At 43.3% G+C, this 18529-nt stretch overlaps 2 protein-coding genes across 2 annotated transcripts; one reads left to right on the top strand and one right to left on the bottom strand.

Annotated features, from left to right (window-relative positions):
* Positions 1–368: 368 nt before the first annotated feature.
* Positions 369–9536, bottom strand: LOC134536182 (mitochondrial chaperone BCS1). Its single transcript, XM_063375821.1, has 6 exons — positions 8955–9536; positions 8729–8868; positions 6728–6922; positions 6122–6355; positions 4755–4872; positions 369–2229 (listed from the first exon to the last, which is right to left on the bottom strand). The coding sequence occupies exons 1-6, from the start codon at positions 9275–9277 to the stop codon at positions 1968–1970; spliced, it is 1272 nt and encodes a 423-aa protein (XP_063231891.1). The 5' UTR covers positions 9278–9536; the 3' UTR covers positions 369–1967.
* Positions 9537–9642: 106 nt separating this feature from the next.
* LOC134536179 (transcription termination factor 5, mitochondrial) lies at positions 9643–17910 on the top strand. Its single transcript, XM_063375816.1, has 8 exons — positions 9643–10011; positions 10254–10351; positions 12379–12512; positions 12906–13224; positions 14335–14502; positions 14917–15167; positions 15863–16087; positions 17563–17910. Exons 1-8 carry the CDS (start codon positions 9864–9866, stop codon positions 17762–17764), a joined length of 1545 nt encoding a protein of 514 aa, XP_063231886.1. The 5' UTR covers positions 9643–9863; the 3' UTR covers positions 17765–17910.
* Positions 17911–18529: the final 619 nt, after the last annotated feature.

Below are 18529 nucleotides of genomic sequence, written 5' to 3'. Positions count from 1 at the left end.
AACAATAACTTTTTAACCTAACCTGAAAATATTAATAGGTATGCACTTTTTTTTTAGCTTAGAGATGTCGAAGAAAACTACTTTTAAGGAGAATTGGCTCAAGGAGTCACAGTTTCAGCATATCAAACCCTCTGCTAAAAACATAAATTCTGCGTACTGCACTTTGTGCTACAAAAGTATTCAACTCAGCAATATGGGCCGAAGAGCTCTCACCAGCCATGTCGAAGGAAAAAAACACATTCGCAATTCTGCCGTCAAAATAACACAATAAAAAAACTTTATTTTACCTCATGTTGAAATTTTTATATTACATTTAATCATATGCACGTTAATATTTATGGTATGTACTTCATAAGAAAGTCAGGGAATTCTATGATTCTATTTCTGTAGCAACCATGTAAAGGAAATAACGTTTAAAAAGTCTTTAAAAGAAAATTTACACTTCAGACAACTTCGTATTTCCGTTAATTAAATAAATAAGTGATAATGACCGAATAAATATTAGATTTCTACTTTAAAATACATTGTTTTATACGGAAAAGATACCTACACAAAGTGCTCGGCATCTACTAGCGGGACCAAAAACATCATACGAGTTTACGCGAGAAGTTTTTTTTATCCCAATTTGGATGGCCTAAAATATGGGTGCGACAATTATGCGATAAAAAAGGGTATGTTGATAGTGATCATCAAATCACTCCTGCTGGGTGTTCGACCATCTTGTATCCTTTGCGGTAGAAGTGTTTCATGTTGGGACACACATTCAGTGATTAGTTAGTTCATGTCTTGCACTGCAGTATATCTGTAATGCCATTTATGAATCAGCCAGCAGTTTATAACTTAAACTAGCTCTTCGGAGAAGCATTGGTGGCGTGGTATTCTCTGCCAAGCACCGACCCGTCACTTCCAGGTGTCGTCTCACTGAGACAAACTGATTTGTCACATCTTGAGAAGGGCTAAGCGGTGCGAAACAACCACAACCACAACCACAACCACCGAGTCTCAATCAAGTGACAAAATGGTCACAATGTAATCGTAACTACGTAACTTATCGTTAAAAGTGAGCAAAAATGACTATAGCACCTGGATTAAAGTTAAAGTAGTCAACAGACATTCTAGCAACACTTAAAACAAATTAGCGTCATTGTGTGCGCTTATTTATAGACGGAAAATGCCTGCAAAACAAAGTTTGTCATTTCAATTTCATTAGTAAAGTAATACATAATTAATAGGTCAGGAAGAAGGGCAGTAAAAGTGAACATTTGTAGTGGCAAAAATTTATGACGAGCTTAATTATTTGACTGAATGAAACACAAAATTCAATTCAATTAGCAGTACCATCATTTATGGATGGTGACAATATTATATGGTGAAATGTTATGTAATGGAATTAAGCAGCAATTAACCAAAACTCAATTCAAATCACAAATAAACAAGTAATTTTTAGTGTTCAAAAATTCAAGGAATGTAATTTTTTCCAGACACAAATTGTACCAAAGTATCTTGTTCAGAAAAATGAATTCAATTTGTTTTATTGTGCATCTCTCAAGGCATCACTTTTAAACCACAAATGCTCACCAATTTATTTTAATCGTCAAAATGCAGCATTCAAATACGTTAGTTTAAGTGAAAGCAAGTCTTCGGAAAGGAGACACATTCCACTTCAAAGCCTTCATAATGAAGACATTATACTCCATTACACTCCTGTTCAGCATATTTACAAAAAAAAAAAAAATACTGCAGTTAAAAGTTTTTAAAACTATTCTTCAAAGTACGTATTTACAAAATATTAAGACTTTGAAAAGGTGTAATGAATTTCTGTTCTGTTTCAACTTTCGATTCAAGTTACGCTTGACGTGCGAGACGACGTCCAGTTTCAAGTTCGACTATGAAAGATGTCGGCCAGCGACAGAGCTTGTTACGACCGCGAGGTGCCGGCACTACGCCTGTAAGGGGCCGGCCAGGCTTCACGTCTGCGACCACAGCCTGTCCGCGCTGGCCAGCGCCGCGCCGGGGTCGTCCTTGTGGCAGAGGAAGTGTCCCTGCACCTGCGCGGGGGTGACGGAGCGTCCGCTGGCGGCGGCGCTCTGCGCGAAGCAGGCGGCCAGGTGTGCGTGCCGCTCCCCCGGGTAGAAGCGCAGGAACATGACCTGCAGCTGGTGCCGACTGCACGCCCCGATGTGCTCCTTCACGTCCACGCGCCCGGGCCGGATCAGCGCTGGGTCCAGCCTGTGGCGCCACACGCCGCTCCTAACATCATGCTCGCAGGAGGAAGCCAGTCACACCACCCACCATACTACTTGGGACTTCTCGGGTAGTGAAATTGATCCTGGAAGTCACTAAATCCCCAAAAAATTCATAAAATCCAAGATTTTCCAACGCAGTTTAGTTGAAGTCACTAAAACCGCCTGTTATTTAATGCCACTTCCTTATAATTCCAAGATAACAAATGTTTTATTGGTAAATTGATGGTTTAGTAAAGGTTCATTTCGTATAACCATCAAATTTAAATACACTTGAATGACACAATCATTGGACAATGGAACAGTGGCAGATTTGCTGTGCTTGCACCAGTTTACGTTTTTTTTATGAAAATACACAGTCGAGTCGAGGAAAAGTCTTAACATTGTGTGCGAGCCAACAGATTTTTTCAATGATGTCATGCCGCAGGCACGTTAACGGAAGCTACCACAGTGAGAGTGGAGTGGCTTATGGCATTATGTCTTGGACGCATCGAGGTCATCACAGATGAGGACCAGTGATGAGATGGTGATGGAGAATTGATGGAATGAATGGCTCGGGAAACGAAAAGAACACTGAGAAAACCCACTGGCCTCTGGCAACGTCTGCCACATTTCCCACTTATGTGGGTTTGATCCCGCAAGAAATAATGGAAGACGAGAGGTCAGACCATTCGACCACTCCGGGTCTCTTCCAATAAGAAAAATGTTTAACATTAAAATCACAATAACCAGTATGAGTGGAGGGGAATAACAGGTGGTAAGTCGGAATCCAGTGGCGTCCTGTTTTACTGTCCTGTTAGCTGGACTGCCCCCTCTTCAGCTAGACGTCTGGCATAACGACGGACCTCCACAGATCACTGGTTGGACTCCAAACCAAATATATACAAATAAAAATAATGGGTACTTAATATAATTGTTGATCATGTTTCAAGATTTAACAAACAAGGACTGGAGTGATATTATAAATATGATTGGTACAGTATGTATAACTTCAATCGAATTAAAATTTTTATTATCTAATGAACTTAATTGATCAACAAATGCCTACATTTGCTCAATGCAAAGAAGTTTAGGTAATATTTATACAATTTTTTTTTTTTTTTTGGAAATAAATAATAATTGTCACTACAGATAGTCTAGAATTCATTAAAACTGCAAAAAAAAAAAAATTTCTTATAAGAAAATAACTATTTGTAATTCTTACAAATAATGTTTCTAGAAACTAAACATATCTTTCCTCAAAGATGAAGCGGAACATTCAACCGAGGAACAGATCCCTACCCCAGAAAATTACACGCCATTTTACTTCAAAACACACATAAGCAGAATGACAGGGGGAAACTGAGTAATTAACATTCACCCTTGCTTTACTTGACAAAAAAAAATCTAAAAGAGGGGTGGAAAGCAAAATATGATGAATCAAATAATAGTGAGTGGTTAAATACATTTGTTGTGTTAAGTGGTTGTAGCTCGAAACTGTGCTCCTGATCCCTCGCTGCCAACAAGAAACTGCCCTTGGTGCAGTTCTTGCCTGCCTGCTCCCCCTCCGTCAACCCTCTAACTGGGGAGACCTCCCTCTTCCCCGAGCCAGGGCTGTTTCCTGCTGCGCGGAGGCAGTCTTTGCACGGTGGGTCAAGTCACAGCATCAAGTGCAATTAACAATCCTAGTCTGTCTCACTCTTGGATTGCACCACACTGTCAGTCACCCAACTGATAATACACAGCTTGCTAACATCGACATTATTATTCCGTATACTATCAATAACTATGATAGGTTTTGGTATATTTTAAATTTTACCAATTTGTTGATCTTTTTTTAAAACCTTAAAATAGTGTGTTTTGGTAGTGACAAAGTTGTATAGGTATATTATTAAAGAAAAATTACCAATTCTTAGCACTAATTATTATTTCACAGAAGAAACTATTTGTAGCAGTCCGTCACTATTATTAACAAACAAGGCATTCCCTTACTTAATTTTTATGGTTGAGCAGAGCTCAAATTTTTAATACTGAAAAGTATTAAAAAAAATTGTAGACAAAAATGGTTGAAACCAAGATGGCTTCTTTTTGATAAATTTTCTTAGAAAACAGAATTGAATATTATCAGATGATGCTCTTGATGAAATGCAACAAGAAACTGAATTTCCAAAAAACTTGTTCCAAATTTTACTCTTAAAAAGAAATAAAATATTTAATATATTTAAATTAATATTTTTTTTTTTAATTATACAGTTGTGTCTAAAACTGTTGTGCTCTTTGCATACATCTGGCAACAGAGCACACTGAAACAAGGACAGCGCTAATAGCAGATATGGTGGATTGGTAAGAGAGAGTAAAATGTCCACTAAAATGCACACTGCACTCTAAGGATGAGACACGCTATAGCAGTATCGGCATTAACACCCTCGACTGAGAGCACGGAGCTACGTCCGGGCTATGTCTCCCTCGCACGAGCTGGACTCGGTTGGTCCGCCTCCCATGGCCGCCACAGCGCGGCGACAGCGCGCTCACCTGTCCAAGTAGTTGGTGGTCATGAAGAGGACGCGTGCCTCGGTCGACGCCACGCCGTCCAGGCAGTTGAGCAGCCCGCTGAAGGTGACTCGGTTCAGCCCGTCGAACGCTGCCTTGTCTGCACAACACAGCACGCACGCCTCACCTCCACACCCGATCAACGCTCGCGGCTCAACTTCCACGAAACAAACGTGAAAGTACAGCGATTTTGTCACTTCACTCAACTGAGATTTCTACGTACAGTGCAGTCTTGATCAGCCAAGCTTTGACTAACCGAGGTTTTGCATTATCCGAGCCAAACTAAAGCGCCATTACTGGCAACATTTGCTTGTGGACCTAAAAAATTATCTAATCGTTGTCAAAAGGCTGAAATAATTTAACCTCAAACATGTTATTTACTGGTTAAGTGAATCCTGGAGTAAAGCAAAAGAATCAACACCCACGAAAAGCTGAAAAAATCACCCTGAAAACTGACGGCAATGGGCCAACTGAAAACCAAAACAGTTTCCTTGATATACCTGTGTTATCCAAGGTTTAGCTGATCTGAGGATACCACAGTCCACATTAACTCGACTAATGCAAACTCTACTGTACTAACCAAATTGTTACCTACTTCACAGAAACATTACTCTTTGTAATCATGGCATAACTTGACTGTAACACAACTAGACATCTCGACTTATACAGATCACTAGGGACAAGATCATATGGTTTACTGCGATAAAACTGAACACTACAATACACCATATGACATTAAAATTCAAGTAATACACCACAAAGCACTGCAATACAGTTAAAATAATGAAATTAATAAGCATTTTCAATGAAATACTTGACTCTAATGACAATACCTTATCATTCAAATACTAAATTCATTGAAAGAAATTTATTTTGCATGAACTTTATATAAAATTTAATAAAAAAATCAATTGGAAAATAATTACTTTTTTTTTTAATCTTGCAAATGTTACGATTCGCTCACTTTTACATAATGACCTTAGGCATTTTTCAAACACAGAAAAAACGTAACAGAATCATTTTACTTGTTCCAGAAAGTGAGACATGCTTATTATAGATCATCACACGCAGGGGCGCAACAACTAAATTTTCCAAGGGGGGGGGGGGGGGGCAATATACCTTTTTATAAAGAATCATCGATCCCCCCTAATAAGCGGGGGGCCCGGGGGGTCCTCCCCCCGGGAAAATTTGTATTTCAAGGTGGAAAATGGTGCTATTTAAGCAATTTTATTATATATAAATTGATAACACAGCATTTTCTTTGCCCCCCGTTTGCCCCCACTTCAAGGTTTCAGATGTTGCGCCCCTGATCGCACGAGCAGGGACTACTGGGACGGGGAGAGGCTCGCCTGCGACGGAGCTCTGGCGGCTCACGAAGGCGGCGTCCACGTCCTCCAGCAGCAGGATGCTCTGCTGGGGCGCCGTGTTCAGCAGGTGGTTGAGCCGGTCGTCCGTGAGGCCGCGCTCGCTCAGGTTCAGCATGCAGATCCCGAACTGCAGGTGGCCGGCCAGCGCCGTGATGTAGGAGGACTTGCCGCAGCCCGGCGGGCCGTGCAGCAGGTAGCCGCGCCGGTACGGGATTCCTGTGCCCGCACACCCCCTGTACTCCCCGCCGCTCGGGATCTCGCAGGCGGCGTCAAGTCCGGTCCGCGGAATTAACGTTTACTGTCCACGCAGCATGTATCCCAGTTTGCATGTTCATCATTTATTATCCTCCCATTCCCTGAGTTTACACATTAACTATCATTACGGATTTGTACGAGATCATTTAAAATTTGAAACTTTCCACTCTTAATTCCTTTTAAAAAATTAATAGCTTCAAAAATTCCTTGACTCACTAAGCAGTCCTAAAGTTTAAAAACATTTAATGAATGTTTAAAACTTCTAAAAAATACCAATATATTAAAATGCTATGTAACACGTCAACTGCCACACAAGAGGCAGTGGGAACTGACCTCTCTCGCTGTACCAAGCGGGGTTGCCGATGAACTCCTGCACGTCAGCCAGGATGCGCTCGCTCACGCCCTCGTCCAGCACCACGGAGCGCAGCGGCCGGCGGTTACGGGGGTGTCCGAACTGCCTCCACTCCGAGCCCATGGCCGTGTACATGACCGTCTTCCCCTCGTGCTTGCGCAGCGCAATCTGCCGCGCTGCAAACGCAACACTATCCACTCTCCCGCGCTGCCAACACAACACTCTACTTTCCCCCACTGCCAACACAACATCCTCCACTCTCCCGTGCTGCCAACACAACACTCTACTTTCCCCCACTGCCAACACAACACTCTACACTCTCCCCCACTGCCAACACAACACTCTACACTTTCCCCCGCTGCCAACACAACACTCTACACTCTTCCCCCACTGCCAAAACAACTCTCTACACTTTCCCCCGCTGCCAACACAACACTCTACACTCTCCCGCGCTGCCAACACAAAACACTACACTCTCCAGTGCTGCCAACACAACACTATCCACTCTCCCGCGCTGCCAACACAACACTCTACTTTCCCCCACTGCCAACACAACACTCTACACTCTCCCCCACTGCCAACACAACACTCTACACTCTCCCCCACTGCCAACACAACACTCTACACTCTCCCCCACTGCCAACACAACACTCTACACTCTCCCCCACTGCCAACACAACACTCTACACTCTCCCCCACTGCCAACACAACACTCTACACTTTCCTCCACTGCCAACACAACACTCTACACTCTCCCCCACTGCCAAAACAACTCTCTACACTTTCCCCCACTGTCAACACAACACTCCACACTTTCCCCCCTATCAATACAACACTACATTTTCCTCCACTGCCAACATAACACTCTACACTCGCCCATGCTTCCAACATAACACTCTCCCCTCTCTTGCACTGTCAACACAACACTCTCCACTCTTCCATGCTACCAACACAACACACTACACACTTCCATGCTGCCAACACAACACACTCCCCTATTCCACAACAAAGTACACTGCATTCCCGCCTCTATCAGTCACGGTTGCTTACAGCTGCTCTAAATCCTTCTTATACACAACATCCAGGGCTGCCAACTTGTGCTGGTCGATTCCAAAAATATGCAGATTTCTATTCCAGTTTGGATTCCTATATTTGGAATTATATTCTTTGACTTCAATTCCGATTCCATGAGTTTTGATGTTTTTTTTTTTTTTTTAAATAATGTTTCAATGCTTGTTAAACTATTCCTGATTTGTATACTTAAATAAAACACCTGTTTTTTTTTAATGTAATTAGAAATAAATTTTGATATTTATTGTTTACTTATATTACCTATGTACTGCCATTAATGAAGTGTTGATAACTACAGTGCACTATAATTTTAAATACATAGGTATATTATCATCATTTCTATGCTGTTACGAAATTGTATTTAATCATTCAATTAAAAACATAATAAATACTTGTTAAAACATTAACAGAGTTATTGAATAGAGTGGTAATGAAACTTGCAATAAAATAATGTTTTACTAAAACTTGTTACACAAAATTTGGCAGTAATTATGTAAAAAAATCAGTGTTATCTAGTTAACTGAAGTAAGCTCCTATTGAATTAAACAAGACTTTTGGTACCTAAATATTCTGATCAATCTATAAAAACACAGATGAATCAAAAAACCCACAAATGTAAAATACTGATTAATAAAACCAGCTTGATTAAGGGGTATCACTTGATACTCCTGTGGATAAAACCACGCCCACCAAAACAACTGTTTTATTCAGTAGGTAGTTCTCCGCCAAACCTACTTCGGAACCAACTACCTACGTGGAGAAGAGAGCGCTCAAGGATGTCGTTAGTTGGTACGGTCTTCACCAACAGGTGTTTAGTGAGCAATGGGGCCGGCGACCCACACAAGCCTTGGGGTCAGAGACTCTCATAGCTTTAAGTTACGTTACATACGAAAAAAAAAAAAATCCCTCACCTTCCTCCAGAATGCGGAAGTAGAGCGCTTTGTCGCGCCCGAAAGCAGTCATGGTGACAGTCTCGTACGGCACGCCCATGTGCAGGTCCAGTGTCTGCTGCTCCCTGACGCGCTCCACGCGGATCCACGTGCCACCGTAGCTGCAACACGAATATCCTGCTCAGTCTCCGCTCCGGAAGACATGTTCTGTGAGTTAACCTGCACAGGGGAGCAGGGTCGGGGGTACCTGAAGAAGTGCGTGCCGACGCTGGGGATGAAGTCGTACTTGGTGGTCACGTGCCCCGTGTCGCGCTGCTCGAAGCTCGTCTCCACGCTGAGGTGCTGCGTGTGGCGCGCTCCCCGCTCCGTGATCCACTGCAGCAGCCACTGGAAGCTCTTGTCGCGGCACGGCACCTCCAGCGTGATCATGTAGCGCCGGCGCAGCAGCACCACGGCCCCCTGCAGGCCCTTGCGCAGCACCGCGGCGCCCGCGCCCAGCCCGAACAGCCCGAAGCCCGCGCCGAAGTACGGGTTGTCCGACAACCCCGCCACCAGCTCCGCTATCGTCATGCTCGCTCCCCCGCTCTGCGTGCCCTGCCCGGCACTGCCAACTGCTCCCCCGCTCACCGTGCCCTTCCCGGCGCTGCCAACCGCTCCCCCCGCTCACGTGCCCTGCCCGGCGCTGCCAACTCCCCGGCCCCGGACTCAACAATAGCTGGACGCCACCGCCTTGCCAGCACACGTCACTACCCTGTTACAAGGAACGTACTAGACTTCTTACATAAGAAGAAGATTAAATCCCCCCATCGCGGTGCACAACATAAACTACGTTGACATGTTGCCTACCCTTTTTTTTCCCGCAGGTTATCCAACGTGCACGTGACGTGGTAATTTGACGATACCGTTAACTGCTACTTTTGGATCGATGAATGCGTAGTGAAATGAAACTTTGTTTATCTAATTATTATATACAACATAGTTTCAATAAAATTATATATTTTCTATCACGAGCTTGCTATATTAATTTCTCGATATTTTAGTGTGTAGGTGTGGCAACATCGTATTAGAGTCACGTTTGTTTGGCACGTACAGCTGTTTTGTGTTTGTATACAGTTAAAATATAGTGGGAACGTGTGAAGACGAATGTAAAGTTGTAATGTTTGCGAGGTATTGCAGATGGTTGTTTGTAGGTCCCGGACATTTTCGTGACGCTTGTAGATGCTTATATACATCTTCTCGCACTAGTTCAAACATCAATAGTGGTGTAGCCCACGTTCAGATAAATTTTTTAATAAATAAATTAGGTGAGTAGTGTTACAAAACTTGTGAACGGTTATGTTTAATCCCACCAGCTAGTTGTGGATTTCAGTAGTGAAGAACATGTGGGTGACACTATAAGTATGATATTAGTACCCATCATTTATCCACTCAAAATTTTTAAAATGTAATGTTAACTTGTAATTCAGGGAAGGCGTAGGACCTTACATAGGATTCTTTGCTCTGTGGTTGGTCCTGAGTGGTGGTGGTGGTGGGGGCTTTCTTGCAGGGCTGCCGGTCGCCCAGGCTGAAGAATTCGTGAAGGGGCAGAAGTCCCAGCCAGATGTCTCCCCGGAGCGGCTCGACAAAGCACTGGACATGTTGTTGGTGAGAGTGAGACTGTGCCGCCCCACCAGATGTGCTGGCTCCTCACGTGCATGCACTCCCAGTGAGCTCCCGTTGTTGGTTCCCTTCACTCCCCTCTCCTTTGAGTGGGAGCGAGGGATTCCGAGATCCATCTACAGCCGAATCCAACTTCGGAACACGTTCGTCGAGTCACCAGCAGAAAACTCAGGAACCAGAATAGCATCATGGTGCATGACGAGTGCTAATTTACACTGGAAACTGTATGATACATTGATAATTCTTCAGGAGCGTCGAATAGTTCTTTTCGATATCCCAACGCTAAGTGTACTGTCCGTTTCTTAAAGGTAATATCGCACCACTGTGCTGAAGTCCAAGCTTAATTAAATTCATGTCATTTAGTTCTAATGAATTTGTAATTTGTTAACTTCTTGGTTGAATAAAATTATTTTGATACTAATTGTTGCCAACTAATTCCAATAACTATTTAACCTGATGAGATTAGTTTATCTTACGTGTTGAATCACACACTGTTTAATTTACCTGTTCACATAATTTTGAGTAATTTAGACTCAGCAGTCCTGCTCTTCAAGTATTGAGTTTAACCAGAGCATGCAATTGTATTTATTAAGAATACATTTTTTATAACATATTTTGGGATTAACAATTGAAGAATTGTCTACTTGCAATTGTATTTTTGGTAATGAAAGAATCGTGCAACTCTTGGAATCATTAGTTTTTCTGACAAAAGTTGTATCCATTTACAACTTAATATGTTGTATGTTCTGTTAGAAATCCCTTTGTGAACCACTGAATGGAAAATACGTTGTTCAAGAAATAACGCTAAAAATACGTAATTATTAATGTTGCTACTGTATTATCTGAGATAATTATTCATGTTTCTTTAATACAGGGCGCCCATTCCGAGTACATTGAGACTTAGTGTTATAGTCTTCAGAGCTAATTGTGGAAAATGATTTTATTATTTTCTTAGGAACACATAAGTACTGCAGTTTGGTATATTATTATGTTTGCAATGCATAAATCAAACATCATAGTTAATAACCACAAGATATATAGAGTTATATAGGCATATAGAGTTGTGTCACTACACTAACTAGATTCTGAAAGGAAACAATTAGGTTTAGCCCACAAAATAACACGTAAACACATTATAGAAGAATATATAGCAACATGCACTTGCGGCCCAACGGATTGATTACACTTGGCATAGCTCCAATGTGCTCCACCGTTGCCTCACGAGATCAAGATATGAATTTGTACCCTCAATTACTTTTAATATTGGCAGAGGGACGAACATCCCTAAAGGAAAAAAGCCCTTTATGAAAGAACCAGGTAACAGTCTAGATGGCACGCAAAGGTTAATCATGGCAAAAATCAAATAAAATACGACCTATACAAATTTATGGCCAGAAGGAAAAAAAAAGCAACATCTAACCAATACAATAATTTTTAGGGTAGTGTGCTGAAAAGAGAATTTGGACAAGACGTTAGCAACATCAGAAGTTATAATAGTTAGCATAACAACCACATACTCACACAGGCAATCAAATACAAGCTAACGTTCTGCCACGACTCCTGGGACACGTCAGCTGTGGCTCTGAGCCAGTGGCGTAGCCAGGATTTGTGTATGGAGGGGTGTTAAGAAGCATGGCCCCCCTCCCCCCCCCCCCCCCTCGTATTAAAGCGGGTGGTCCAGGGGTCCTCCCCCAGGAAAATTTTGGATTTTAAGGTGTAAAATAGTGCTACTTTAGCAGTTTTCGGTACTTAAATTTAAATATTGTATTGGTAAAAATTTTATTAGTTTTAATATGAAATTTGTTTGAGTGATGAATAAGAAATTAATTAAAGATTTGGTGCTAAAAAGGGGGGGGGGGGGGGGGGGGTTTGAACCTCTAACCTCCCCCCCTGGCTACGCCCCTGCTCTGAGCTAAGTAACTCTGTTCAGGGACTGACTACGGCAGGTAAACTAAGAGGTGGGGCGGGTAAAGGACAGAGAGGCAGTGTATAACGACGGCCGTGCGTTGCAGGGTCTGGGGTTCACGCTGGGCGAGGTGCAGGCGTGCCCCGAGGTGGTGCTGGTGAAGCCGGCGACCATCCAGCACCGCACCTTGCTGCTGCAGGAGGCGGGAGCCCCCAAGGTCACGCCTCGCTGCGTCGTCAGGTCAGCACCGGCTCCCGCAACGTGTCAGCTCGGCAAGCACTTCCTTTTCAGAGTGACTGTAATAAGTTGTGGCTGGATATATATATTGCTCAGCAAGCGCAAGAACTGTCTTGGGGGCGCGACGCAAGTGACACTCCACCTCCCAAGTTACTGTAATCAGAACAAAGGAGTGAAGATTGTGATAAAATAAACATATTTTAAAAAAGCATTAGTTTGAAAACGAGAAATATGGTTCATAACGTCTATTACTCATACCTAAAGATAAAACTAGTGTCTAAAACAAGGTTTTAAAAACGATCCAGATTCATGAAAACTGAACTTCAATCGTCAAAAAAAATTACTTGTTCAGATGTGTTGTTCCGCAAGCAGCAAGCGACGCCGTGTGTGCCGCAGCTACCTGGTGCTGGCGCGCATGCGCGTGACGCTCCTGAAGGCGTACGGGCTGATCCCGCCGCACGTGGACGTGGCGAGCAGCATGTTGTCGCACCTGGGGGACGGGCCGGGGCCCCTGGCCTCCCCGGGCGAGGACGCCACCCTCGCGGCCACCCAGGTGGCGGTGCTGCGGCACTACCTGGCGTGGCGCCTGGCGCTGGCGCCCCACGAGCTGGAGCGCGTCATGAGGACGTACACGCGCGTCAGGAACAAGAGCCTGCGCCTCATCAGCCGCACGCTCGCCGTCCTGCAGGACGAGCTGGGCTTCTCGCGCGACAAGGTGCGCTGCTCTCTGTCGCGCGGTGCCTTCAGCGCTGTGCCTCGGTGCTTCCGATGTGGTTGCGTTGCATTCAACAGAAGATAGAGAATGTGTGTGTGTAATGTATCTAGTAACTATGTTTTAGTTATTCAGTAAAAAAAAAAATAGTTACCAGTTACATTAACACGTAAATTATCTATCTCTAGGGAAACATTCACATTCAAATTCATTAAAATCCTCCCCTTGGTGTAAGAATTATTGTTTTACAAAGAAATGCCTTTTTTTTTTTTTGTACCGAACTCTGGAAAAAAATACCTAATTAAAGATGAATCAAATGCTATTAATTTTTTTGCTTTATTTATTTATTACAGTTTTTTTTTACCTTTACTAACCCATTTCATGTACATTTTAGTTCATTTGTGAGTTCTCTTAAGATCTCAGAAAAACCACATTTATCTATATTTTTATAAACAATCTTCAAATCATAAAAACATTTGTTGGATCCAGTCAGTCAGTTGAGTCGAACAGGATTACTCATTTTTAATTATGTGCATTTGACAGTATGCAGTCTTGTGTACCGAAATCCATTTAAAGCTCAGGAAATGATATGATACATATTTATATTGACTGATGTGACAGTACGACACACTGCTGGATGCCAGCCTCGTGATCTAACCCTGGCAGCTTGTGAGCGTCCATCACTCTAGCTCCTCGTCACAGTGACTAGAGATGTTATTTCTCCAGAAAAGGATTTTGGAAAAATTTTCCAGTAATAAAAAGAAACAAATAAAAAGTACATTTTGTCTCTCTTTATTACATAACGGATCACTTAACATTTAAGAGTTGCGTAGGACGTAGGACCCATGCTACCCTCTACCAGCTGATAGATATAAAATATGTATTTTTGTTTCAACAGTATGTACCAGACTGCAGAAATAAATTACTATATAACATATATCAACCTATCTTAAATTATGTGTATCTAAGGTGGTAATGGAAAAAAGGAAAATTCTGGAAAAAATTATTTATGATTATATTTTTTCCAGAAAATTGTCTGTTAATGGGACGGTCGAGAAGTCTGCCACCCGGCGGGGAGGATGTGGTGCGATCGTGCTGTGTGTTCTGTCGCAGATCAAGAATAACGGCTACCTGATCCACAGCCACCCGGACAACACTCTGCGCACACTGCGCGAGGTGCCCCACATCCGGGGCGTGCCGTTCAAGGACATAGTGCTGCTGCACCCCAAGATAGTGATGACGCCCACCGACACGCTGCTGACGACCCTGCGCTACCTCGAGGTGCGTCGGTGCGCTCCCCAGGTCTCCTCCGGCGTCCGGCGCCGGCTGTCCGAGCGTGTCCCTGACTCTCTCGTGCCGACGGACAGGCCGACACAGTGGCCTTTTTTTGTTCTTCTATAGAGTTTCATTGTCTTAGATTTAATGTTTTATGCTCAAAGCAAGCAAACACAGTTATAATGCAAATGGTGACCAAAAGCCATTATAATATTTAAGGCACAGTGCATACTTAACAAATGTATTAGATGGTGAAGTTAGTGAAATAAGTAGCTCAGAATTCATACGTTTGATCACACGCCTCATCACAAAAGTGCCAAAATGTAAGATCACGAAATCAGTGCCTGAGTTTGCAGCAGTGTTGGCTGGTGGATTCAAGCCAGTGCGTGTGGTTGGCGAGGAGGAGCGGTGTGCACACAGGAGTTCGGCATCAAGGACGAGTCCGTGCGGCGCAACCCGGAGGTGTTCACGCTGGGCAGCGAGAGCGTGCGCGCGCGCCTGGAGCAGATCCGCACGCAGCCGGGGCTGAGCGGGCTGCAGGGCCACCCGCGCGTGCTGCGTCTCGTGCAGTACATCCGCAAGGCGCGCAAGCGTCTCGACACGCTGCAGGACTTGCGGGTGCGCTGCGCGAGCTTGCACGTGCTGTGCGGCACGCAGGCGCGCTTCGAGGGGTGAGTGCAACGCCTGGGGGAAGCCCTGTGCGGTTCCTCACTGCACTTGCACGTCGACTGTGACATTTGTTTGCGGACAGTGCCATTAGGAAACATATTTTGAACACCAGGGACGTCGGAACAGGGGGGGCAGCAGGGGTGAGTGGCCCCCGTGCTGTTATGCATGGGGGGGGGGGGGGAGAGTAGCATTTCGCCCCCCTCCTTTTCCCAGAGTAAATGTTTGGTCCTAGTAGTATTTTTCTATTTTTCTCAACCAGTAGTTACAAACGTTGCATTGGTGATCACATTGATTAGAAAATCAAATTTATGATTGTCAATATACTTTTAAATGATTGTGATTTCCAAGATGGTATTTTATTTAAATTGTACTACATCTACTGTCAGTAGTATTTGATACATACTACGTCATCAAATTCTTGGAATGGCATATTTAATATTTTGGTTCGGAAACTCATTAAATAGCACAATTTTGCATCTAAAATTCCAAATTTTTCCGGGCCCCCCGCTCTATGACTGAGGTAAGTGTGATACATCTTTTCGCCCCCCCACTCATGAAAAAGTTCCGACGTCCCTGTTGAACACTATGTACATCACAATGTTAAGCCAAGGAACTACTGTTTCCAATCTATCGCCAGCCTGAGTTGAAGGTGCATTGGGCCTCTGAGCTGCGAGGCGTCGGTGTGCGGGCCCGGCAGGTACACCCGGGACGGGGCGGACCGCACGCGCGGGGTGGACGCGGTGCACTACCTGAGCCGCGCGCTGGGCTGCGACGGGGAGGACGCGCGGGCGCGCCTTCGCCGCCACCCCTACTGGTACCACGTGCCCCTCGAGACCATCCGGCAGACCTGCGAGCTGCTGCTGGGCCGGGGCTTCTGCCCCCGCGACGTGCTGCGCAACGTGCACCTCCTGCTGTACTCGCGGTGAGCGCGCTTCCCTCGAGACACACGCGACTCCAGTGAACACTTACAGCGACAAGTACACTCTTGAGGCAGCAATGTGACCTGGTGACCCGGGTCCAGTGGCGTAGCCAGGATTTGTGTATGGGGGGTGTTAAGAAGCATGCCCTCCCCCTTCCCCCTGGTATTAAAGCGGGGGGGGGGGGGGGGGGTTCGTGGGGTCCTCCCCCCGGGAAAATTAGGATTTTAAGGTGTAAAATAGTGCTATTTTAGCAGTTTTCGGTACTTAAATTTAAATATTGTAATGGTACAAATTTTATTAATTTTAATATGAAATTTGTTCGAGTGATGAATAAGAAATTAATTAAAGATTTGGTGCTAAAGGTGGGGGGGGGGGGTGTTGAACCCCTAACCCCCCCCCTCCTGCCCGGGTCAACAGACGGAATCCACCCGAGAAGTTCTGAATGCGAGTGGCCCGATTGGTGCCGGATTAAAGAATGCACTTAACCGTAGAATGCCGGATTAAAAACCTTTCACTGTATTTATAATTTCTTCAAAAGGTAAAGGGCATATCAAAGATTTTTTTTGATGTCAACTAATTTCATTTATTGTTACTAATTTTTTTTTTTTTTTGGTGTTTGCAAAATAAACAAGTGAATTATTTCATTCTGATGGGTTCAAAGAGAGTTAACAAAATATCAGCTACCATGTTTTATCACATAATTTTGCACTGTTATTTTAAGGCATCAAATCATAGAAAAAACAATTCTCACGTAAAAATAGCATGAACAAAGTTTTTTATCTTGCTGTTAGGTTCTGAGCACTTTGTGGAGGTAGTAAACGTGTCTTGCCAAAGATCACAGGACAGTTTTCAAGTTGCATTTAGGTAGTTAAGTTACAATGAAAGATTACTGTAATTACAGGAAAAAAATCATTTAACACATTATCACACAATCATCAAATTTTCGGTCCCGTTATTTTCTCCATAATAATGTACTTTCTGATTTTTTTCCATGTAAGACGTTGCTCAAAAACTTTGTTTCCGGTACGAAATCGTGTTTTCATTTAAGTTGAAATCCATTGTTGGTTAGAATATTACAGTTTACTTATTTAACTGCCAGGCTCTTTCATGGTTAGTGTGTACTACGACGTTAGTTGTGGGTACACCACTTTAGTTCCTCCTCTATTTTTGAGTCACTGTTTTCTGGATTTTAATAAGTCGATACAAAATAAGTGTTTGTCGAATGGCTAGTTAATTTTAATTGTTTTGGCTTGGTTTTGTAAACCCTGCTTTTTTAATTAAATGTAATTTCCGTGCAAATGTAAAAACGATGTTATAAAAACGTTAACCTCAACAGTGTATGCAAGTTTATGAAAGTGACACCCCTTCTTTTCAAATTAGATTTTAGCATTGAAAAAAGCAATGGTTATGCGATGAAACATGGTAATTGCGCAGTGCAGGCGTAGTACGGAATGAACGTCCAGGGGCGTGCCCGCAGGGAGCGGGTGCTAGCCGAGCTGGAGGGCCTGGGGCAGCGTCCCGAGCTGCGAGCAGACGTGTTCCTGACCGCGACGGGGGGCTCGGAGCCGTCCCGGTCCCAGCAGCTGGCTCTGTGCCTGTACTTCCTGGAGCGCGAGCACCACTTCACCGGGGACGGAGTGTGGGCGGGCCTGCCCCCGGCCCCCCTCGCCGCGGCCTGACGCCCCACACCGGTGCTCGCTTGTTCCTGCTCACATGGAACATTTCTATGATAAATTATTCTGTGTACAGTTTGTAAATATAAGAGTTGTTTCAGAGGGATATTTGCTTATCTTGTTTTTATTCATTAAAAATGTATTTAATATAATTTAGCTGTAGTGCTCATTCTCTATGAATTAGTGATCCATTTCAGCGTTAAACATCCCAGTGCATTTGGCTACGTTTTGTATAATTTTTATGTATTTTAGGATTAGAACACATTTTATTTTCGACAAAGTATTTTTTGTGACCACACTCAACACAGACTTTTGCTGATGCTAACTAGAAAGTTGAGTAAATATTTTTTAATTTTTTTTTAACATAAATATTTCTTTTCTTTATAAATTATTAAAGGCATATTTTTTATCGTTATTTATTGGATAAATGTAATAAAAATCTGGTGAAAAAATGTTTGCAGAAAAGTGAAATGCAAGAGAGCAGAGCAATTAAGATTAGGTAATTCACAGTAAAAGTCCTCAAATAAGAGTAGTGACAAGATAATTAAGTAACCAGCTTGGCAAGTAAGACAGAGACAGAGCCTCAACAGGATAATGGCACTTGGTTACGTGTGTGACATTTATGACCTTTACCCACCAACAGAATTATTATCTTTGTTGACGTACATGGTTGAGGACACTGATTTTTTTTTTATCCTTTCTATTTTCTCTTAGTTGGATTTTTTCCTTAAATTTTTTCATTTGAATTACTTACGTATAGTATTACATTCA

Source organism: Bacillus rossius, chromosome 10 (assembly GCF_032445375.1).
Source record: "Bacillus rossius redtenbacheri isolate Brsri chromosome 10, Brsri_v3, whole genome shotgun sequence".
NCBI lineage: Eukaryota > Metazoa > Arthropoda > Insecta > Phasmatodea > Bacillidae > Bacillus > Bacillus rossius.
Note: the sequence above shows the minus strand (reverse complement) of the source record. Positions and strands in the feature narration are given on the sequence as shown.